This window comes from Myodes glareolus, chromosome 21 (genome assembly GCF_982192425.1).
Source record: "Myodes glareolus chromosome 21, mMyoGla1.1, whole genome shotgun sequence".
Taxonomy (NCBI): Eukaryota; Metazoa; Chordata; class Mammalia; order Rodentia; family Cricetidae; genus Myodes; species Myodes glareolus.
In genome coordinates, this window is record NC_142046.1 from 32,553,272 (window position 1) to 32,579,130 (window position 25,859).

Here is a 25,859-nt window from a genome sequence, read left to right on the forward strand (position 1 = left end):
TAAAAAGTGAGTGACTGGTCTGGTCTTCTCAAGGACCAAAGTACTGTATACAATTAAGCAAATTTTTATACATTTTAATTTTGAGGTACATCAGCTTTATGTCAGTATCTTGAACCGGGGGTGTTGAGAAGAAGAATTTTCTAGCATTTAGCCAGCTCTACTAGTGGGGTTACTTTTATATGTAATTCGTACAAAGGATCCAAAATTTGCATAATTTTGAAATATGTCCTTTTATTTATTTTTTAAAATAGTCATTACAGTATATTTTGAAGGTAGATTAAAAAGAAATTCTTATCTTCTAGTTTCTACTGAAAACCAAACAGATAGATAGATGCTAATAAACTTGAAACTAGTCGGCTTCAAATGTTTTAGAATCTTTTAATATCAGAAAATTGGAAGACTTCTAGGTATCTTCTATTCCAGCATTTATACAAGATATATCAATGGTAGTCTTTCCAAGTATCACTCGTCCAACTTCATTAAATATTTGCATGTATGTATATGTACTTGTTTGTATGTATGTGTGTGTATGAGTGTATATAGTCAAGAGGTTTACACCTGCTTTCTTCTTCAGTGACCTCTGTCTTTTTAGTTGTAGTTCCTTACTGAACCGCTCTCCCTAGCCCCTTATCAAATATTTTAAATAGTGGAACCACTACCTCCCAGGGCAAAATACTGATTTTTTTTTAATAACATCCCAACTTAGGTGTATTTTGTTAGGTTGAATAGAATTACATCTTCACCAGCAACTCCAATATCTAATTGTAATTATTTAAATGGATCACATTTTCTCCAATTGCTGTAGCTTATACTGGTTTCTTTCTCAGCATTGCCCTTGATGACATCTTGTGCTTTCTGTTTAGCTTGTAACACTTCAAGAAGCAAAGCTGCTGCTAAATGAAGACGATTACCTTATTAAAGCTGTATATGACTACTGGGTGAGAAAGCGGAAAAACTGCAGGGGGCCATCCCTCATCCCCCAGATTAAGCAAGAGAAAAGAGATGGCTCTACCAACAATGATCCTTACGTTGCATTTCGGAGGAGAACGGAGAAAATGCAGACTCGGAAGGTAATGTAGCTGTATTTCATTGACTGTAATTTGATTGTATTTACTAGAAAACCATGACACTGATTACCTGAAAGCCTACCTTTCAGTTGATCTTTTGAGCATTTGTTATGCCTGCCTTAGCAATCTGTTAATAACTAGTTTAGATTTCCAGTTGTAACTATAGGAAAAGCTGTGTGTGCCTATACACTTGCAGGTTTTGAGTTCACTTATGAATCACTTCTATTGGAGAAGCTAAGAATCTGAACACTACTTTTCCTTGGTTACTAGGGAGTTTTGAAATGGTATTCTTGTTCTTACAATTGAAAATGGTCTTGTTGCCTCTAAGTTTTATGGGCTTATTTAGGATGTAAGGAAAACTTCTTTCAAACCTGTTCTGAAAATTACCAAAAGTAACAATGGCATCTTTCCCTCACTTTCTTAATTGTCAGTTGTGTCAGATTATAAATTAATAGACATGTCTACATCTGAATTCCAGAAGTGTGAGTCAGAATTTAAGAGAACTAAAATTTTGGGTTGTGGAGTGATATATTAAAAATAAAAATGGAAGTATTGTTTCAGAGGATTGTTCGCTGGCTTGCATTTATCATAAGGAAGGAACAGTAAATACAACACATGGTATCATAGTCTGTTAACTTCACAAGAAAACAAGAACACTTAAGATAAAAACTGAAGAATTGTAATTTGGAACAAAGCGTTTTCTGTGGATTCTTATTTCTGTTAACATTGAAAGCTTATCTTTGTCAGCTGTTAATGTAACAGCTGTGAAGTACAGCAGATGCCAGGATTTGTATTATTTTAGGAAAAACTCTCCTACTGGTTAATAATTAGAACTTTTGTATGAGTCTTTTCTATGAATGTGGTTTCCCTAAACATAAGAGGATGGATTTCCCAAGAATATATGGCTGTCACTAGCACAGACCTATTTCGTAGTTTAGTGTTCCAGTTTTAGCAGAGAAGAGCTAAGGATTTGGGGGTTGTAACATCTTAATTAGAAAAGATTGAGATGATTTAAATTTGTGACCACAGTAACTGTTTGTATGTGGACTGGCTGTGAAGAAAGGCTTGTCAGCATGGGCAATCTGAAGTTGTCTTTTGAAAGCAGTGTTGTTGGTTGGGTTACACTATGAACATGACTGTTAATGATCATTTCTGGAGGGAAAGTGGGGTTGTGCTTCTTCTAGTGAGTAGGTGTGAAATCTTTGAAATTGATAATTTATTTGCATATAAGTGACATTCCGGATGTAAAAGTATACTTTGTTCTTCCTCAGCAGTGTATTGTAAAAATTACTAGTAATTGTTTCTTAAATTTGGCATGTCACCACCCCACAATCACCAAACCAATTTTTCCTGATATTGCTTCTCGCCTTTGTCTGGCTCACTATTTTCATTTTCCTCTGCAGGGTACTACATTTTCCTTTTCAGTACTCACTGTTTTTCATGCTTCTCTTCAATTGTAGACTAGATGGATTATCCCTGCCATGCACTGTGTGCTATTAAAAAACGTTTATTGTGTTTCAAAATTAGAAAGATGGGGATGTGCTCCGTAGATCATGCACACTAGGTATAGAAGAGGTGGGCAGGGTGGGGCATGCAGGGATAATACCTTGCTCCCTTTGCTTCATTAAATAAACTAAAAAACACTTATAACTTGTTCCGAGGTCAAAAGGACTAATGTTTGCACAACAATGCTTGCATGGCAGTCTAGAATTTAGCCATAAGTCACTGAACTAAAATTAACTTGGACATTAATAAGTGCTTTATGACGTTTTTACACCAGATGATCTTATCTGAATGTACTGGTTAGAAAGTCCTAATCAGCACGTGTATTTAATATGCTAACTACATAGATACAGTCTTATTTATTGCCTGTGCCATCTGTCTACCTCTGACTCAGAAAAAATAATTGAGTGGGAAAGGAAACTCCCAGGTTCCCAGTTCTACCTGTGCACATCAATCATCTGTGAATCATCTTTTATTACAAAAAGATCTGCAGTTGATTCCAAGTGACAGCAGTCTAAAAATCACTTTCCTAGGGATTTGGTGGTAGGTACAGAAGTATAATTTTTAGCTGCATAAGAAGAAAAGAGTTAATCCTGAGGAACTGGAGAAATGGAGCAGTTAAAGCACTTGCTGCTTTAGAGGAGACCTAAGTTTACAACTTATGTAACTTCAACTCCAAGATGACTCAACACTGGGGCTTCTTGGGCACCTGCACTCGTATATACATAGGTGCACACAGATATCATTAAGATAAAATAAAACATAAATGAAAAGGTTTTTCAAAAGAAGCACGAGTTGGCACTGAGACAGTTATAAGAAGGGGTAAAGAGTTAGAAACTAGAGAGTAAGGCCATTTGAAGAGAATAGAAACAGTATTAGTGTGAACTTGTTTTTAATATTGATGAAGTATAGAGATAAGCTTGGGAGAAAAATTCTGCTGTGCAAGGAAATAACCTTGGAGTCATAGTAGGGCCATAGGAGTCACAGGAGCCGACCTGAAGAAATCTGGGAAAGTTTAAGCATCAAAATAATGAGACTAATGAATCATAACTCATAGAATAGCCTGTGAGCCCATACTTAGGTAAATGGGAGGTTAAGGTGGAGACTGGGTACATGTAAATGTTTTTAAGTCAGTACTCAAAGTGAGGAGTTTCATGTTTGTCTTTATGCTGTCTTCCCCCTTTCCTAACACTGTTCTCCACCTGCTGGTCCTCTTCTTAACACCTGCAGATAGTCTTTGTCGTAGGGTTTCTATTGCTGTGAAGAGACACCATGACCACAACAACTCTTATAAGGAAACCATTTAATTGAGAGGGCCTGCTTAAAGTTTCAGAGGTTTAGTTCAATATCAACATGGCAGGGACCATGGTGGCATGCAAGCAGTTGTAGTGCTAGAGGAGTTGAAAGTTCAACATCATGCAAACAACAGGAAGTTGACTGACAGTCATACTGGAAGCTTGAACAAGAGATCTCAAAGTCTGCCCCTGTGTTGACACACTTTCTCCAACAAGGCCACACTTCCTAATAGTGCTGCTCCTTTTGGGGGCCATTTACTTTCAAAAAAACACAGTCTTCCTTTATGTTCTGTGTCACATATATGAATGCCTCCCTTCAAGATCTACTCATCCTCTTTTTGTTGTCATGATTACACAGGAACACATCTGTGTACACACAAATTTAAATCTAGATTCTACACATTAGAGGAAGTGTATTTGTCTTTCTGAGTCCTGGCTTATTTTATTTAACATAATGATCTCCAATTTTATTCATTTTCTTTTAAACATAATTTCATTTATAGCTGAAAAAAATTCACTATGTATATGTGCTTTTTCTTTATCCATTTATTACATCTCTTTTTAGATGTCATACATAACTTAAAAAATCAACAGAAATAGTTTAAACTTCACCATTTGGCAGCCATAATATTAATAATTACTCCAAGTGAAAGAACCATTGAACATTAAACTCGTGACAGAAATTTTAATGACAAACAATGCTTATGTAATTATACAGCATACTAGGTTATAATATTTTAATAGGTAAACCTGACAGGCACCGTCCTAATTGAGTAATCAGCAATAAGAGGACAAATTGTGTTATCTAACTCTTGATAGGGTGTGAGACAGAGTCGGTCATTTCTGTGGTAATTATGCCAAAAACATACAACCTGAATGTAATCATGGCAAACATCAATGAAACTTAAACACTATAAAAATAAATATTCTCCATTTTAAAAAAAAATGGGGTCATGATGATCTCAGAAAAAGGAACTTGTCCAAATAATAGAGTATTGGAAGCATAGGAACTAAAAACTGTCTTTAATCTTGGAGTCAAACTTGCAAAAAAAGTTAATTTTGAAAATAAAATTACCATCTCACTAATTTTCTATTGATCTTAATTTCCAGATTTTGGTTGCTCTGCTGTTATTATATAAAAACACTGCTTTTGGAAAAGCAGATTAAAATATTAAGGGACATTTGTTCATCTCAAATTTGGAAAATACTGCAAATGTTATGTATGTTTATACACCTTACCAGAGATTTAAAAAAAAAAAAGGTAGTTAAACTTTAAACCTTTGGGAGATCTGGTTAAATATCCATGGAAAATATTTGTGCTGTTTTTGTAACTTTGTATGTTTGAAATTATTTTAAAATAAATAATGTTTTGAAGAGTAGAACAGACACAGCAGAGAAAAAGCTAGGAAGGGTAATTTAGGTGGGTATGGCATCATGAATGTTCACTTTTTGATTATTTGTATCTCTTGTGCACATTTGGGAAGCACACAGAGTATTAGCAGAATAGTAGGCATTTAATGTTTGCTGTTGATTGTGTTCATTTTTTTCAGGTAGAAATTATTTCCCATTTACCCTCCAAAATTGCTTACAACTATGCTCTACATGCTACCTTTTGTCACTGAGTGCTGGTGTGGGAGAGGGAGATAAGGTCAATTTTCTTTTGGTGAAATAAGATAATCTGTTAGCATTTAAAAATACTCCATAAGCAGTAACATAAAGGAATATGGTTTATGCTATTTTCATAGAGGATTATTTTCCAAGACCAAGGAACTATGCAAAAAAAAAGAAAGAAAAATAAACCTCAAGACTTAATATTTTCATTCATAATCTCTTGTAAACCTTTGGTATTCTTCAGATTCTTTCCAATATTATATTTAGTTGTTAACTCAAGAATGAGAAGATTGCATAAATGTAGATCTGCCTAGCAGACTGTATTAGATGAGAAGTAGTAGGTCTGTATTTAAATGTGGTTCTGTATAAGTCAGACACTGTGGGCATTGACTGAGAGCACACGTCACTGGTGATTTTATATTCTGATGACTGCTGCTTATTACAACGAAATCATCTTTTAGTTGAAGTTATTATGTTTTATGCTGACAAGTGAAAAGTTACCAATGTTTTGAAGTCTAAAGTTTTTGCTAGTTCTCTTTCATCCCCGTCAATGATGTATCTATGAAAGCATGAGAATGCCATTTCTTGAGGTGCTATCAATGTATTTACTATTTTTAGTTTTCTGAGTTGCTAGAAGTGAAGCTTTGTCATTTTTTTTTTTTTTGAGTATATTGTATTGCTGTGAACCTTTTAGCCTCCACCTACAGATTTGGATAGATAGACACTCACTTAGTTTATTTTTTGGGTACCTTGATCTTGGTAGAACTGTTTTTATCATTGGGTAGCACATTACTGCAGTAAAAGGATTTCATAATTTTTATCTACTACATTTTGTGTCAGTTGGATTTCTTTCTATATTGAAATTGTTCTTTTTGTGCCATTAGTTATCAGCGTACATACATTTTCAAGGTTAAACAGATGAGTTCTTGTGGAGTTGCTATTTGGGTATTTGTTTGTTGTAATAATTTAAAACTTATTCAGATTTAGTAAGAGCTTGTTAAATGAAACTGAAAGCATGGATAATTTCATTATTCTCTAAAAATTGTTATTATTTCCAAAGAACCGTAAGAATGATGAAGCCTCTTATGAAAAGATGCTGAAGCTGAGACGGGAGTTTAGCAGAGCCATAACAATTTTGGAAATGATTAAGAGAAGAGAGAAAACCAAAAGGGAATTATTGCACTTAACTCTTGAAGTCGTGGAGAAAAGGTAACATTGCCACTGTTCATACTAGGGCCATGCTAGCCAGGCTTTATGTCCATAGAGAGTGATTGTATAATGGAATTTCATTTTTAGCTTTACATTTGTAGTAACTAATTGTTTTTAAAATAAACGTGCTATGGTTTAGATTTCATTTGGGAGAATTTTGGTATAGAGAGTTAATCTTTTTTAGATATTGTTAGATATTGTACTTCTTTTTTTTTTTTTAACAAAACCGAGGGATTATTTTGCCCTTTTCTTTATATTAGCTTTTCTTCAACACTGTTTAAAGGAAATGAATGGCTGAAAGGCAAAATTTCTTGTTTCTATTCTTCAGAATTAGTATCTAAAAAATATTTTCCTGCATAATTAAATAGACTGAAGTTCCATTAAGTTTTAGGGAGTTTGTGTTACTGCTGAAGTAAACATTCTAAGGAATATTCCCAGGGCCTGATAAAAAATACATTGTGTGAGAAATTCATTTATCATATGCCTTAGACTTTTTAAAAGTTTCTTGTTTGTTGTATTTTTAACTGAATTTCAAATATAAACTTTGTTGTTTCTCTAACTTTTCTCTTAACAATAATCTGATACCCTAGAGCTAAGCTTGATGGTCCCATACCTGAAATCTGAGCAGTTGAGGTTAACACAGGAAGATCAGGAGTTGAAGCAAGTTTGAGGCCATTTGGACACTTGAGGCTCTGTCTCACCCCTTCCCATCCCCTCAAATTGATAGTTCTGTTTTGCTCATTCAATCACCTAAAAAGGCCTGGCGATGGTGGCGCACGCCTTTAATCCCAGCACTTGGAAGACAGAAACAGGCAGATCTCTGTGAGTTGGAGACCAGCCTGGTCTACAGAGTGAGTTCCAGGCCAGGCTCCGAAGCTACACAGAGAATCCCTGTCTCAAAAAACAGAAAACAGTTACTTAAAATGCCATAATTTTGAATATGTTTTCCTTAATCATTAAACTCTGCTTTATTTTCTTATACTTTATTATCTTTTCAAGATATCATCTGGGAGACTATGGGGGTGAAATCCTTAATGAAGTAAAAGTTAATAGATCGGAAAAAGAGTTATATGCCACACCAGCAACTCTTCATAATGGAAACCATCACAAAGTTCAAGAATGTAAAACTAAGGTAAATAATTCTTTGGAGAGAATCATGGGTGGTAATATTAATTACATAATGTGGTGGTAAAGGAGGGAAGTACATGGCATGGTTGGTTGTTATGTCACACTCTGAGAGGTCTTTACATATAGCTGACCTGTTAGTCACCTCAAGTGCTCTATCTCTGTGACTCTAGATCATAGCTAGTGTTACATTACAGTTTGAGGTCATGTCTACCAAAGTTCATTGTTTTGATGTGCTGTCTGCTTCTGTAGAGAACAGGGTCATTGCCAGAACCAGCATTTGCCAGTTACATACCTTGGTTGACTTTAGAAAGTCCTCTACATTCTGGAATATGGCTTATTCCAAGTAAAAGAGCTAGCCTTGGTGAACATTTTATTTTTAGGTTAAAGAATTGTTTTTATTTAGTGCTCATTTGCTGTACTCAAGTATTATTTAACTTGGGTATGTAAAAATTCATAGAGCCTTTAATAAGTTTAGATTTAAATGGGCATTGACCCGAAGCATCTGAACAGTAAGTAGAGGCTTACTCTGCAGCAAGATTTTATAAGTGACTTGGGGTGTTTGTGGAAAATTCATCTTTTAAAAATGTCATTGTTTTTCATGGGTTCATTTTTAAACACCAAGGAAGAATGTGGAGCAGTACGACTCCTCCTCATTCAACTCGTGTCAGTTTAACCAGCAGGTTCTTATTAATCACAGGCATCTAGCCCACATCGGATTCCCTTTGAATCACACTCACAAAGATAGCCAAAAAAAGTTAGCAGCAATAAATGTCACTTTGAAAACTACTTTTTAATCCACTTTGTATTAGTCAGAGCCTTTCTTAAGAGTATGATTACTAAGCATTAGAATATAAAATTTTAACCCATAATTATTGACAGAATTACATTGAATCTTTCTTTAGGTCTTATCTAAGTAAATAGAAATAGCCTAACTTTTATTTTTAGAGATACTGTGTAATACATTATTGTCTTACCCTGCACACATATTTACTATATTCAATTTTCATTCATCTGACCTTTAAAACATGAAGAATTACTGAGAATTTGGAGTTTTCCTTTTGATCTAATAATTTATACCCAATTATCCATCTCTATCAAGCAGCTTATATTTCACTAAGTATGATCTGTCCCTCAAACAGCATTTCTGATGTGTGCACTGTTTCTCATTCTAAGGTAATTTTAATATCTTGGCTATATGGTTTAATATATAATTTCTTTAATAATTTTACCCTTTGAATATTGTTTTGTTCTTTGTTGCTCAGAACAGTCATTTCCAGCATTTTTTTTTAAAAGTGGCAGTTCTCCCTTTATCAAAAACAATACCAGCCAGTCTATAAAACAGAAACAGGTCTCTGCTTTGTGGAAAGAAGAGGGCCCAGCCCTCCAGTAAGCCCCTTTGCCAGATGGACTCCACAGAACCCTGGGGCACTTGAGGACCATTTGATTATTGTTCAGTCAAGGCAATAATTATATGTTGTAAAAAATGAAAGTGTTTGTTTAGCTCATATTTTTCTCAAAAGATTACCACATGTAGACAGTTTTAAAATTGGACATAAAGTGTGGAACTAAATTAATAAGTTTGTGATCTATTCAGTTACTTTTAAAATAATGAATTTTGTTCACCAGCACAGTGGATTTAACTAAGAATTAAATTTAAATACTTTAAAACACTGAATGGTTTGATAATATAACAATCTAAAACTATTTATAAAAACAAACTTAAACACCATAATTATTTTTCATTATAAATTACAGGAAGTAAGTCTAAATCATGTTTCAGTTTATGACCATAATAAAGTTTTCATACTTAAAACAATAATTCAAATTAACTCCTAAAGAAAAGTGTATGTTTTTCAAAGGGCAGCATAGTTTTTCATGACTTCTAAAATGATTTTCATTTCTTCCTTTTGGGGGAAAATCCGACACGTAAACAGCACCCTCATCATTTGTCTTTGAAAGAAGAGGCTTCTGATGTGGTTCGTCAAAAGAAGAAGTACCCAAAGAAGCCTAAGGCAGAGGCTGTCATAGCTCCTCCGCAGCCCACTCCTGAGACATTGCCTGTGATCAATAAGAGTGACATTAAGCAATATGACTTTCAGAGCTCAGATGAAGATGAATTTCCACAGGTGCTTGTTTGAAACTGTTTTAAACACATGTCCTCTTACTCTTTTGTTTGCTGTACTTTGCAACGTGGTTGGCATCTCAGTCTTGCTTCTGCTTCGCTCACACAGTGTTATGAAACATTTTCTACACAGTCATAAGTACACGTGGAGACACACATGTTGCCACTCACAGTGTTTACTCTGGTTTTCTGTCAGCTGTAGAGATGTATTCTGTGGGACATTTAGATAGTTTCAAGTTTCCCCTTTTATAAAAACAAGCATCTTTGTCTTCTCTTGTTGGTAAAGTGGCCTTTTAGAAATAACGTTACTGAGTCCAAGATGTCAGTATTTGAAAACATTTAAACATGAGTACTAATATTTACCAGTAGTTCACTTTCTGTCAAATTCTACCACATAATAGTTTTTTATATTTAATGTAAATTTTATTTATTTGTCAGGTAATAGCTATTTTACTTTAAAGAAGATTTAAAAGAACTCATTAAAGTTTTTACTTGTGAAAACTTGTCAAATATTTGACAGTTTCATAGCAAAGTATTTAGAATTAATTTTTTTGAATTTCATTTCATGAGTATTATTTTTAAAATAAGATTTTTTAAATATATATTAAAGGATCAGGTTATTTTTAACAAAGCACCTGGTCTGACAGTAATCTATTTTCCTTCTTTCTATATTATGATATAGAAAGCATTCAAAAGAAAATACTGTAAAAACTTGAATCTACTATCAGATGTGTCATATTTTAATATTTTTATTTACTTAAAATCAGTTTTCTTTTAAAAGTCAACATCAAAAATATAACTTTAGAAGTAAGACTGCTTGTAAAGACTTTTATTGTTCAAGCCATTTAAAATCCCAGTTCATAAAAATGTGCCTCCTGTGGCTATATTATTATTTTTTACCCTGTCACTGACTTTTCTCCCCCAAATGATATTCTGGCATTCATATGTATTAATAAATGCACAAAAATATGCTTTATTTTATATGTTACTGGGAACCACTTAATGGAGCCAGTCATTACATTTGTCAGAAGAATTGTCTAGTTAGTCTGGGATAACCCTTTGCAGGCATAGAACGGACATTAGATGACGATTTTGAGAAATGAGAAATGTAACAAATAGTGGATCTATCAAGTTCTTCCAGGTAGAGAAAATAAAGACGCTGGAAACAGAGATTCAGCATTGTGAGATAAATGCGACAGTTTGGCATTGCTGAAGTCAGAAGAGAGAAGAAAAGGTGGAAGGGATGAGTTATTAATAGTAGGCAAATGGGAAATTATTAAAAGCTTAAGTCAGAAAATGACACAGTTAAATAAATGCATGTAAAACTTGCAGAGTAGGTTACTGTCGGTACTGGTGAGAACCTCGAAAATGCATATGCTCTATGTTCTATAAAAAGGATGCCATGAGACACTGTAACCATAAGGGGAATGTGTTCCTGATTGCTATTCCATCCACTGCCTTAGATAAGGGCTCACTCAGCATACATTCCTTGTATATCAAGGAATCTTCATTTCAGCTCAAAATTTTTATATTTATTCACATAATCCCCAACCTCCATCCCCACATTAAAATTGCATTTTACAACTTTTAGGGTTTTCTGGAACCTTTTACTAAGTCTTAGTCTACTTTCATTAGTTTTTTTACGGTATTTTCACATTACTGAGGGCTGCTTGCCTGTTCCTTGGCATCACTAAATAATATGGTGTCTAAATTCTCCCAGGGGTGGATTTCAGAACACGTCGGAAAAGATAGCATGTTGTCCAGTAGAAAAGGAACAAGGGAGTAAATACCTTTAAGAGAGCATTGTAGCCAGGCTGACTAACAGATTGTAGTTAGGAAGAAGGCCTATGCATGCTCTGATGTAGTTCCGGTTCTGCTGTCATCATCGCTCTATGTTGCTACCTTCTGTGCGTGTTGGAGTATTTCCCTAGAGAGTGTGAGTTGGGAAGAAGTGCTTCATGCAAAGAATTGTTGGACATTTCGTATCACTTTTTGCCTATTTTAGAATCAAAATGTAAAATTAGGGTTTCTTTATAGTTTTGAGTTGGGAATTGATACCTCAGAAAGGAGAATTATCCTTGGCTCGCTGTGCCTTTCTCCTCCATGGGCAATTGAACAGATATTGGAACCTCAAACAAATGCCCTTTTCCCAAGAAAACTCAGTTTGGAATTAATGTGGAGAAATGAAAATCCTCTCTGAAAAGGAATAGAGGATTTGTGATGTTTAAAACTACCAAGTCAATATGATTAAACAGACATTTGTGAGAGAAAGATGTACTACAAAGTAAAGTAAGACAACGAAAACTTAAGTACTAAGGTTTTATGGTATTTAACTGTTAGGGCGGACGTTTATATGTATTGTTTCTCTGATGTATCAGAGTATATTTTGCACGTCACTTAAACCTGTTTTTAAGACATAAATTGTGCTCTAGTGAGTCAGTGCTGCCCTAGGGGTCCTGATAAGATTATATAAGGATATTTGACTGGTAGCGTCTGGTCCTGGCAAAATCCTTTTTAATCAGGCAACTCAAGTCTTTATACTTTATACTTTATACTGTTGTGGTCTTAAGCTTTTTCTCAGCAACGAATCTGTTTATAATTTAGCAAATTTCTGTCTTCTATTTTGTTTCTGACCTGTTAGGTTAAAGCACAGATTTAAAGGGCTAGAAAGATGGTTCAGTGGTTAAGATCACTTACTGCTCTTAAAGAGGACCTGAGTTTATTTCCAGTACCTACAATGTGCCTCACTGCTATTTCTCTGGTTCTCAGGAATCTAATACCCTCAATTTCCTAGCATTTGACTTTTATTATAGAAAGAAGTTTCCAGATAAAAGCACAACTACCGATAGGGGAAGCATAATTGTCATCAAGTATTTATGACTGCACAGTTTAGAAAAATGGGATTATATAAACACTGTACTAATTTTTAAGTCTAGCCTTTACGTTCAGAAATAGGAAAACAATACAATGTGTACTTAGATGCAAGAGTGAATCTTAAAAATATGGACTTATAGCCACAGAAAACACTTACCAGTTATTAAATGTTGAGGACAAATTAGCTACTCAGTGGATGTAGGCAGGTGTGTTGTGATCTGGTTTTATTTTTGATCATTATGTACATTCATCAGTTAACTTGATAACTGCTAAATAGAACACCTGTTTTATTCAGGTACCATCCCCAGCATCAGAACCTGAGGAAGAAAATGATCCCGATGGTCCCTGTGCTTTCAGAAGGAGGGCAGGATGCCAATATTATGCTGTAAGAACTTTGTTTTTTGTGATATTTTTGTGAGCTGGAATTAAGAGAGCATTCGTATCAAGGTAACTTAGGCTGAGTCTAAAAGTGGGAAGAGCATCAGTGTTTTTTATTTAATACCTCCTGTAGTGTGTCAGTACCAACAAAAGTAGATGGAAGATACCAAATTCTTTCAAAGGATATTAGAATCCTTTACTTGGAAACAGACAATTTGTATTTTAAAAATTATTTCATTTGGAGCTTTAATTCTAGCTTTAGCAATTTTGAAAATTGCACATGTCTAAGTAGGCTTTGGAATTTTGGTGGTTTCTGGATTTTCACTGAGTGTGTGTGTGTGTGTGTATGTGTGTGTGTGTAGTATAAAATACCCTGTAAGTATAATTTTTAAACTTCTTTCATGAGAGTGTTGTCTTATAATTTTATCCATAAATTTCAGACACATTTAGAAACCTCTTTGTGTTATTAATGTCACATTTTGGGTACAGTGTTGAGAGAATGACCTTGACTTTCCAATACTAATGCCTTTAAGCATGGAGCTATAGAGCAGTGAAGGTGGTTTTACCCTTTGAACATGGTTTATAGAAACCATGTGATTGCACTGTTGTATGTACAGATAGACAACTTTTGGGGGAGTAGACTTGATGTAGGAAAGATGGGGATTTGTCCTCAAGTTAGGCTGATAAAAGAAGATAAGACTACTATGGAAGGGTGACAAAGCGGTGAGAGACAGAAAAACAGAATGAAACATATAATGGGAAGGCCAAAAAATAGGCTCTGCGTTCTTGAAAAGTAAAGAGAAAGCTTAAGCTTAACCTGTGCATACGCTTCAAGTTTTTGTTGTCTCTGGCACACCCCTGAAAAAATGCATTCCAGTTTATCACATAGATAAATTAATAATTTTATCAACTCCATATGTATAAATAAATACTAAGATGTATTCTTCTTAGGTTTTTAAAAATGCATTACTAAATATATTTAGTATAGATAATTTGAACAGGGAATTTATTATATAATTTTATAAATTTTAACTGGATTAATTAATACATTTAAACCCCAGTTTTACAGTTTTTATCTAAATTTTGGTTTTTCTCTTGATACTACCTTCAGTCATTTTTATTAGGATTTAACTTTTCTTTCTTTCATAATTATTCTATTTTCTCTCTCTCTTTCCAGCCTCGTTTGGACCATACGTGTGAAAATTCAGAGCTGGCAGACCTGGATAAGTTGAGGTATAAGCATTGTCTTACAACACTTACAGTTCCAAGAAGATGTATAGGGTTTGCACGGAGGCGAATTGGCAGAGGTGGAAGGTAAGCTACTTTGACCTTGTTTTCATTTTCTAGCTGAAAGGGAAGTGATAAAGAAATAGCTATGTATTTAATATGTGATATACACATGCACATGTATGTCTTATTGCTTTACAGGGTCATAATGGACCGAATATCTACAGAACACGACCCAGTCCTCAAACAGATAGACCCTGAGATGCTGAATGGTTCTTCAAGCTCTTCCCAAACTATAGACTTTTCTTCTAATTTTTCTCGGACCAATGCTTCCAGTAAACCTTGTGAAAATAGACTGTCCCTTTCTGAAATATTAAGCAATATCAGATCATGTCGACTACAGTGTTTCCAGCCAAGGCTACTAAATGTACAGGACATTGATAATGAAGAATGTACCTCAAGAAAACCAGGGCAGACTGTGAGCAGTAGAAGGGTTTCTGCTGCATCTGTAGCTTTATTGAACACCAGCAAGAACGGCATATCAGGTGAGCATCAAAGGTCTGTTGCCACCCTTCTCTTTATGTCTATTATATGATAAATTAACTCATAATCAATGTGGAGACTTTTTTCCTACTTCTACTTAAGAAATAGATTTATTTTTAGTTTTCAGCATAAGAAACACAACCCTATTAAATGGCTTGAATTTGGCATGTGAATGTCTGGTATTTCGAATGTGTGGGCTGAACAGGGTTCCCTGTGAGCTTACTGCTTACTAGCTGCCGCCTGGTAATCGTTATACAGTACTGTCTACTTATGTTTAAGCAATGTATATTCGTTAACTTGGAGGGAATGTAAGCATTGCTTCTTGAGAATTCCTTTGAAAGCCTTTCTGGCAAAAAAGAAAAAAATTAAAGGAGCCTCACTGAATAGTGATTTTGGTCTGATAGTTTACTTTTTTAGTTGAGATCAGAAAGATCTTTTTCATTTTAAGAGTTACTGGGCTAGATGTGATGAAAGGTAGAGTCAGGAAGATCAGGAGTTCAAGATCATCCTTGATTATGTAGCTAGTTTGAGGCTCAAAAAAAAATACACAGGATATGAGTTTGTGGTTAAATTAATTTAATGATTTTATGATGTATATATTGTAAATAATTTCAATATCTAGACATTCTAAAATGTAGTTTTGGTTTATTTTATTCTGTGGATAATCTTATCACGTTTACAAGTATATATAATTTATGAATGTGTTTATAATGTGTGCACTGCAATTATGCATGGTATTATGTAAAATGTGTAATCTGATACTGTTAAGTAACCTTTCTTATAAAACGTGTTATTTTATTTTTACTTGCCCTTTTTCTTGCCTTCCTCCAAGCCCTCTCAAAGCTTCTCTTCTACCCACCAAGTCCCTATCCCAGTTTCCTGTCCTTTTGTTTTGTTGGGCTTTTAGTTGGGGTCTCACTGGGTTTAATCATGGTCCCTGCTGCCGGCATGGGTGTGAATCTATCCACTGGAGTGTGAATGACTCAGCAGTAGCTACATCACTGAAGACAACTGACTTCTCTCTTCCAGCAACACTAGGTTGCTATTAGCTCCTGTGGATGGTGCAGGGCCCATGAGACCCGCCCCTCTCTGAATGTTTGTATTTCGTTCATTCTTATATATACCCCATGCAGTCCGCCACAGCTGTTGTGACTTCCTAGATGACGTGACCACAGTGTTGTAAGCATAAGGCATATTTCACAGCCCCTCTCCCTGTTGTTCATGTCTTAATTCTCTCTATCCCCTCCCCTTGGTGTTCCCTGAACTTTGGATGGGGTGATTCGCAAGTGTGGTTTAAAGCAGTCAGTTGTTCTTTACCCCTTGACTAACTGAGTCTCTCTGCATTAACTGCTGCTGGCTACAAGCAAATGTATACATATCTGCAGTTATATTAGTTATATTAGACTTCTTTAAAGTTATTTTGGAATCCTTCAGTTTGGATACTGATGTTCACAATCTTGTGTGTATTGAGCCGTTTTCCAACTTAGTGTAGTCATTCATCCATTTAAACATTGCAGTAGAAAATTAGAATTGTTTGGAAGTTGACCTCTATTTCCCCAAATATACTGGTTTATTTTCTCCTAGCTGAACTTTAAGAAATTGATGGCCATTTATCTGAAATGGATAATAATATGAGACCATGGAGTTTCTAGAAATCGGTCATAACAAAGTTAAATAATACTAGGTTGAGTCTTTCTCCAGCCAACTTCCAAAATTGTTCAAAATATCTGAATAGAACTTTCTGTACCAAACATTCAGTAAGGGAATTCAAAACATACCATATTTAGGTGTTTACAGTTGTGTTTGACTATATATTGACTTTTTAGTCTATCGATATAGCATATTAAAAATGATTTGAATGAATTCTCAATTTGAGTATTTACAGATTTCTAGTATATGTTCCATATGAACTCTTGATTTGATGACTGCTTTCTAGATTATATATATTCTCTGTTGCTATATCAATTCTGAATATATTGATCCAAAATTATGACTTAATGTAACTGAAACCATTTTCTCATAATGAGGTACATTATTCATGTGTCATCATGAAAAAGCATTTAAATTACCATCATAAGTGTGTGTGCATATCTTACCATTTTTCATGTATTTTTAAATATATTTGCTATAGTAGCATAATTCCTTGACAAATTTGGGAAAATGACCCAAGCATGAGGACCTGAATTTGGTCTCTAGAATGTGTCACACACACACACACACACACACACACACACACACACACACACACATCCATGTGGAACATACATGTAATCCTAGAGCTAAGGAGGTAGAGATTGACATGTCTCTAATATATATAGCTGAGCCTACTTGTGAAGTTCCAAGCCAATAATTAGAATTAGCTCTTTTTTAAAAACAAGCAAAAAAACAAGATGGACAGCACCTGAACAACCAAGGTTGTTCTCTTATCTGCACATGCACTTGCACACAAACGTGAGCATGCTTACACATAGAATCGATGCTAGTGTTTAAGTAATAACAAAGGTACATTAGAGGGCATTGTGCTTATATTTTTATGTGGCATTTGTATGTGTATATCAGCATATGTATGCATGTATGGAGACTGAAGTTCATGTCAGTTATCTGATGCTCTCCACTGTATTTTTTTGAGACAGGAGCTTCTACTGAGCCTAAGCTCACCAGTTAGCTATGTTGGCTGGCTAGTAAATTCCAGAGATCTGCCTGTCTGTCTCTGGTACTGAGATTACAGATGCTTTCTGCTCCCCGCTGCTTTTAGCCTGGGAACCTGAACTCAGGTCACCATGATTGTACAGAAAGCACTTTGCTAGCTCTGCCATCTCCACAGCCCCAGAAGTCAATCTTTTAAAATCAGGTCTTTGTATTTGTTTGTAATGCAAAGAATGTATTTCCTTCTAGATTTTCTGAGGTCGTCTTCATCCTTGAGATCATAAGAGTTTTTTTATTTTAAAAAACTTGTTTAAAAATATTGGGATTGGTGGCTGGCGAGATGTTGTTCAGTGGTAGAACTTGCCTAGCAGACCCTAGGTTTGGTTCCTTTTACCACTGGGGAAGGGAAAGGGTCAGACATGTCAATGTAGTTACCTAATGAGAAATCATTTTGTAAACAACAGCTGAATAACAACTAGAAGGGAATTCCATTAGATTATTAAATTTTGTCATTTACTCATTTTAGTGAGCTGTACATTGAAAGCTGTACATTGTTAAGACTAATAAGACAGGCACATATTTTACCTGTTGGAGAATATTTCTACATTATTAATGCTAAATTTCTTTCCCAGCTGAGAAATCTTAATAAATGAAGTGTTTAAGCAGAAATGGAATCTCGTGTACTTAGCAGTATTGTTTGTTTCTATGGCATGTTCTTAGTTGTTAAGGAAATCAGGTAAGGAGGCTATATTGTATGCATTGAGGCCAAGTGACCTAGCGTCTTCTTACTTTCATGTTACTAATAAACATGGTTAACTTTAAAGTCACTGTGTTAAATATGTCTTATTTAATGTATTGATTATTTAGAAACAGGGTCTGTATATAGCCCATTCTGTCCTCAAACTCAATGATCTTCCTGCATCAGCCTCTGGAGTGTTGAAATTAATTACCTATGTGTCCCTTCATATCTAACTTATATTTATTATTTTTATATGCTTCAAGAAAAATTTAAATGTGTGCCCTAAGTATTAAACTAAAACAGAAAACTTGTTTTGAATTAAGTGACAAACATTATTAATTACTACATAAATATCTTCCTCCTTCTTTCTTCTTCTTCCTCTACCTTCTTCTTCCTTATTCTTCTTCTTTCTTTCTTCTTCCTCCTTCTTCTCTGTAGACCAGGCTGGCCTCAAACTCAGTAATTCTCCTGCTTCTGCCTCCTGAATGCTGGGCTTAAAGGCATGCACCACCACCATCCTGCTAAAATAATCTTTCTTAATTTAAAAACTCAACGGGACAGAAGTAAAGACAGGCTGTATTTGAACATAATAAGTGAAAAAGCAGAAAAATTATTTAATACAAAATTGTTTACATTCTGTTTTATATAAAAAGCATGTTTTTTAACAGTTGAAAAGTGAGAAAGAAAAATATCTTCAAGGAGCTTATAGCACATGGCAATATTGCATTCTTAATATAAATAGAGCATACTAATTTATAGTCACTTAACTGATACTGTCAATTTTTTAGATTTTTTTCTTTAGTATAAAGTTCAAAAATATGTTAAATACATGAAGCAGCTTTACTTGTTCAAACTTGAAGGGCCAGATGTACATGTAACATGGTTTCACTGATACAGTCAAGTTAACTTGCTTTCGTTTTCTTTTGCATTTTTGATAGATACCAACAGTCTTTTTGAGCAGCTCCAGATACCCCACTGTCATTAATAGTTTGCTCAGTGTTCCAGGAGGAATTCTTGAGGTTTTATTTACTTAGTTTCTTTTCCATTCTTACATTGCCATGCAGTGTTTATAACCATAAAAAATGTTAGCAAATGAAACTGCTTTAACAACTAATATAAATACTTATAAGGTGTATTTGGGGAGATTATGATTGCCTTCGAAGGTAAGAAAAAGGTTCAGACCCAAGGTATTAAAATATTGTAGTGTGCACTGTTTTAATGTTAACTACTGTGCTTGGGCATCAGAAGTCTGTTCTCATTATCCTTGTATCCGTTTGTTCCTCATTTCCTGACCCTTGCAACACTTAGAGTCATTTTCCTGTATCTAGAAGTTATGTTTATAGAGTGTTTGTAGGCTTATACGCTAATTCCAACTTCCCTAGTCATTGATGAGGACTGCCACTTACTCTGCATTGTGACATTGAAGATTTAAGACAGAACCTCCTTATCTGCCTACTCCCAGTTCAGACCCAGATCTGTCCTTTAAAATGAAATCCTGGGGAAGTCAGTGTTGATTTAAACCATTTGCTATAATTCATAACAAAGACCTTCCCAGTAGAAAATACAACATAGCATAATCTTTGCCACACTAGGTGCTTTCCATTAAACTGAAAACTCATTCTAGGACAATATTTGAAAAACCATGTCTTCTCAAGAGTATATCATCTTGGCCCAGTTTAAGAAACACTGTTAAAAATTAAAGAGCAAAGGTAGACACAAGTCTAAAAAAAAAAATAAATTAAAGATCAGTATTCAGTATTCTTTTGTAGGATGATCATTCCAGAGTATCTAGAACATGTTTCTATTTTTCTCTTTATCAGTGGACAGCAATACACAGTTAAGAAATGTTAAGATATATTTCATATAACCACAAGAATAGCTCTGTGGATCCAATCTTAGGACTTTGTAATATGTTACTCTAAACTCTGAAGTATCCCAGAGTAATTTTCCAGGGTCACTGTCCAGAAACTAGGAGAGAACGGTGCAAGGAGGTTAGCCCAAGCAAAGCACCATATAGAAAGCACACAGCAGGAACAAATAAGAGTGTATGGATTCATCTGAACAATCAAAGCTAAGCTAGTACAAGCGGGGTAGTAAGTTTGGTGCATAGAAAGGGTGCTTTTGGAGAACACTGCCAGTAACACACAGACAGCTAGAAATGCAAAGGTGCTACTCTGTACATATTTCAATACAGAAAGGAAGAAATTCTTTAGTAGATATACCAGTCTCTCAGAGGATGTTTGCCAGGAAGACTTGTAAAAGAATGCTTCCCATTTACTTAAAGCAGTTAGTCAAATATTGTCACCTTTCAGTACAGACAAATTTGTAGTAATTGTGACCTAATAGAATTGTGGGGAGTGAGCTAAATTTCCTCTGAAGCTACCAACTTGTAAGATAGAAGAGTTCATTTGGCTGCAGGTGAGAAGAGAGCTTATTATTTGGTCCATCCTCACTTTAGTATTTGCCACTACAACCCTGACCAAAACAGTTCCTTTCCTGCATTGAATCTCAAGTGCATTCACTCACCATTAACTTTTACCTTTCTGATGCATTTTATTGTGCCTCTACATGATCCCGTGTTAAAAAAAAAAAAAAGACACATCTCTTGGAAGTAATCCAACAATTTATGAAAGGAAAAATAATCCATTTAGGAAGTGTTTTTAATCTTAAGTTTTACTCTTTTACTACCAATAGTGAGCCCTGAGAAACAGCTCACTATTGTGTCTGTAGCATGAAAACTGTGTATCTCTTACTACCTTTTCTTCACCACACTGTCTGGTAACAGAGGAATCAAGGTGTTTGTGCTGTGGGTGGGCACATGTCTATAATAGAAGCAAGAGATCACAGGTTCTAGATCATCCTCCACTGCATAGTGAGTTCTGGGCCAGCCTGGGTCAGGTGAATCCTTGCCTTGAAGGGGTTAGGAGGGGATAATTGTTGCAACTTTCTATCTTGATTACTATTGTTATTTTCATCTAAGGAATTTAAGTGATACTAAACAGTACTCTAGAAAATTCTGGATCAAGAACATCAGTTTGTTTGAAACACAAAACACCTTAGCAAAGGACTGGATGTCAGGAATGGAACACACTAAGCTTGGAGTAAAGCGGAGAGGGTATAATTTTAAAAGCCTCTCTGTATTGTAGAATTAGGTTTTGTTTGATTTTAGGTTTTGGATTTGGTTTTGTTTGTTGTTGTTTTATCAGTGATTCTTAACCAGAAGTGGGATCAGGGATGAGAGTTTATAGTAATATATATCTGTATATACATACATAAACACATACCCAATATATGCCCAAAAGACCACTTGCAGAACTCTTAGTTGGCAATACTTTGTTAGCCTTGGGCTAATTTAGGAATAATTGTTCCCTGTGCAGCCTTAGCTAACTTAGCCTTAGCCTTGCTACTTTAATGGGATCAGAGCCAGGTACCACCATACCAAATTTACGCCAAAAATTATTTGATTAAAAATGACAAATTATTCTCTTTACTAATTTAGATATAGTTTACTGTTTTGTATCTGAAATATTTAAGGGGACCAAAGTGTTGTGAATTTCCAAGTTTTTGAGTATTTGTGTGAACTTTAGTGATTAAACATCCCTAATCAGAGTATTTGGAATTCACAGTGCTCAGATTATAACATCCCTAATCAGAATATCTGGAATTCAAAGTGTTAAGCTTAAAAATTCTTTGAATGTGTAAGATCTTTGAGTACAATGAAAAGGTTCTGGATTTTAGAGCATTTCTGATTAGCAGTGTCAATAACTTGTATTTTATTCTAAATTAGAACCATTTTACCAACTGCCTCACAGGCTTTGGAAAGGGGGAAAAAAGTCTTATTCACTTATCTGTTTTTAAATACAACTAAAAGTGTGATGTCATATATTTTATTCATAAGTTAACCAGCATGGGCTACACTTTTCCACAACATAAAGCTCGGCTCTGGTAAAAGAGCAATGGCTTGTTGAACTGAACGAGCTGTGGATTCCATGCCTTTCCTTTCCAAATGGCCCAGCACTACAAGACATGTAAGACTTGCTAAATTATTTAGATTTATGGTTTTTCCTCCTGCCTTTATGTTTAATAAGCTACTTTTCCTCCAAGGTTTTCAAACTGGAAATTCATGAATACTTCATATTTTCATTTGATTTTGAAGATTATAACCTTAGAGTTAATTTTTTCGTTTAAAAATAGAACACCTGAATTTAATATATACAAAGAAACACATTTGATTTTTGTTGATAATTCAGTAAAATAACTATTGTGTACTTCAAAAATACAAGTAAAGATTCTAAAGTGAACAGTATAATAAATATAGCAGAGTTTGAAATCTTCTCAAAAAAATATTTTTTTCCCTTCATAGCTCAGTAGAAATTATGATGATATATAAGAGAAATGAAATATGTCTAAAGCTTTGTCCATGTCTGGACCTAATTCTCTTTATATATTTTTTTTAAAAAAAGATAAGACTTTCTAGACACAGTTTGGTTATATGTCTATATTATTATCTAAATGTTCTCATTTGATAATCTTACTAAACAGAAACTTTGGGGAATAAAGTAGCCTTGGTTATAGCTCATATAGATCACCACATACGCAAACATTGACTGGCACTTTGTTTCTTTCCATAAGAAACCGTAGGACTTTATATTAATAACCGTTTTCCTAATCTTCTTTCTCTTTAGTCACTGAAATTCCTAGGGCATCATTCTGCATGGGAATAGATAGTAAATTACTACTGAGATGTAGCTCTGTGGTGAAATCTGCTTAGCTGAGCATGTGTGGGCCCCTAGCACAGCAAAGAGAAAAGAAAAGAAGAATGAGAATTAGTCTTGAAAGTATGTGTGTGTTCTGGTGTGGTGGGACATTGTATTCTAAATGTGTGCTCATTTCTACGAAGACCCTTATGTTCACTAAGTCGGCCTGTCAGCACCCACTTAAATAATCAGTTCATGAAACTTGGTTTACATTTCATTGTGAAAAATTGTATCTTGTCTTTTTTGAGCTGATCTTTCTGTCAACTTAAGAAAACCAGTCTCTTGTTTTTACTTGAAACCTGTAACTTCACACACTGGTCAGAGCACTGGTGGTTGCACCTGAAGGTCCGTTGTGACTCTAGTTTTCTGAAAATATCTCATTTCCTGCCCTTCCTTTGATAGAATTTATTTTAGGTGTTGAATGTACTAGGGCTTATGGTTGCTGGATGTCTTTGTTTTGTACTCCAGTTTAGAGTTAGAAAGGAAAGTATTTTCACCTAGTGTCATGAAGACTGGCAGAAATCACTTTGTCTTGCAGGTGGCCCTCTCTTATTAAGGCTGTAATTTGGTCGTTATTAGTATTTGCATTAATAAATGTGTTTTATCATCATTGTTACTGTTACTTTACTACTGTTACTCTACGGGAACCCTAATATGGAGAACTAAGAGGATCATAAATGCACTAAATCTGAGGCCAGTGTGAAGGCTTGCCACCAATCGTCAGGATGGTGGCCGGAGAAAACCTACTCCCGCAAGCCGTCTCTGACCTCCATTATGTGCATTGTAGTATACACACCCACATGCTAAATACACAAATAATGCCCCCAAAGAAAAACAAAAATTCAAAGAAAATTTTCAGTCTGCGTAAATGGTAAATTCCTCATGCTAGAATCTTGTTATAAAGTTCACAGCTGCATAGGCATGAAGGAGATAGTAGACATGAACACATACCACACTGAAAGACTTGCCATTGTGATTTTACTTTACAGATGTATATTGTGATTTGTGGTTGTTTTTTTTTTCTTATCTTAACTGGTTTGCATTGTATTCTACTTTTGTCATTAAAAATACTCTAATACTCACTTATTTATCCTTCATCAGTAACAGGGGGCATCACAGAAGAGCAGTTCCAGACACATCAACAGCAGCTAGTTCAAATGCAACGGCAGCAACTTGCGCAGCTTCAACAGAAGCAGCAATCCCAGCATTCCTCACAGCAGACACATCCAAAAGCACAGGTGACCTCCTGCTCCTCTTTTCCCATTTCCTCCAGATGACTTTACACCTCTGCTCTGGAGTCTGACATAACCCAGATTTCCTTAGTTAGCTCACTACTTTTGAATGGCTAGTTTATAGGTAGTCTCTGAGTATTTTGAGAGCCAAATGTACTTTGTATTTAAGAAAGAGATAGCTAGTTTTTAGAAGGGTTGTTGAGACTTTATGAAATTGTTGTATATTTTTGAAACCATCACTCCTTGCCCTTACTTCCCATTTTCTTTTTTAAGAATATGGCTTTTCTAACCTCTTCCTCAAGTTGGTTCTTACGTACTATGTCAGTATAGCGCATAAGGAGAAGGAATTCCATTGAATTGTGCAGTATATCTAAGCTGTACAGCCCCCCTTGCCTCTCTGAACCACTTTTTCCTGGAGGGAAATAGAAATGCCACCAGAAGTTTATAGTTATGCATAAATACAGACTTGAGTGATATGAATGAGAATACTATATAAGATTGCAAGAAACCAACACAGCAAACACTTGGCATGAGCCTATAAGATTCATTGTGGACTGTGACCTCTGGAACTATGCAAGAATATGATACATTGTTTTAAGCCATTAAAAGCCAAACAAAAATACAAAGAAATAATCTCAAAGTTAAATCATCAGAGAATAAACTTCACATTATAGTTTGTAACATGTGGGCCTGCTTGTTGGGGTTTCTGTCCTCCCACTAGGTTCCACAGCCATTTAGCCCCAAAGAAAATCACACAGATGTCTACATAAGTTATAAACTGATTAGCTCAGGCTTCTTATTAACTCTTATAACTTACTATATATATATATAGATATAGATATAGATATAGATCTATATATAGTATATGTTAGCCACATGGCTCGGTACCTTTTTCAGTTCGGCAGGTCACATCTTCCTTCCTCTGTGTCTGGGCAGGACTGGCGAAAGAGTTTCCTTCTTCCCAGAATACTCCTGTTCTCATTGACCTACCTCTACTTCCTGCCTGGTTGTCCCGCCTATACTTAATGCCTGACTACTGGCTAATCAGCGTTTATTTAAAACATAATTGACAGAATGCAGAATTGTCCTGTACCAGTAGGTCATCTTTCCATAACTCCAAAAATAACAAATCTCAGTGATAACCTGGAGTTACTCAATTTGACCACACTCTATGACTTCTCAAACCAGGACCTACCGACAGTGGTTTTAGTTCATTCTCAAAGGGTCGATCCTTTCACCTTAAAGTCTTGAGTCAACACCATGAAAATCTTTGTGACTCTGGTAGTCCCAATAGATCTGGGCTTGACTTAGAGCCTATGGCCATCAGTGTTAGTAACAGCCAGTTTTACACAGAATCATAGAAGAGTGGCCACTTTGTTTGGTTTGCTTTGCTTTTTTGTGAGTCTCTTTGAATAACTAACCTGAAGTGTTTGCAATCTGTTTCAAAGTTGGAGTAATCTATGATTTTACAGTGTGACAGAAGTGGCTATTAATCATGTCTGTGATTTTACTTTATTTATGGTATCTA

The 25,859-nt window shown here is 35.1% G+C and overlaps 1 protein-coding gene across 2 annotated transcripts in view; it reads left to right on the forward strand.

Annotated features, from left to right (window-relative positions):
• The window catches only part of Epc2 (enhancer of polycomb 2), a 90,819-nt gene that overhangs the window by 60,979 nt on the left and 3,981 nt on the right, over positions 1-25,859 (forward strand). The window contains exons 4-11 of one of the 2 annotated variants that reach the window (XM_048425688.3): positions 864-1,070; positions 6,537-6,685; positions 7,685-7,817; positions 9,748-9,939; positions 13,105-13,194; positions 14,365-14,501; positions 14,616-14,959; positions 24,201-24,337. In XM_048425688.3, the coding sequence (XP_048281645.1) occupies positions 864-1,070; positions 6,537-6,685; positions 7,685-7,817; positions 9,748-9,939; positions 13,105-13,194; positions 14,365-14,501; positions 14,616-14,959; positions 24,201-24,337 (1,389 nt within the window). The remainder of the gene's footprint in view (positions 1-863; positions 1,071-6,536; positions 6,686-7,684; positions 7,818-9,747; positions 9,940-13,104; positions 13,195-14,364; positions 14,502-14,615; positions 14,960-24,200; positions 24,338-25,859) is intronic. The other variant, XM_048425689.3, reaches the window with a different exon arrangement.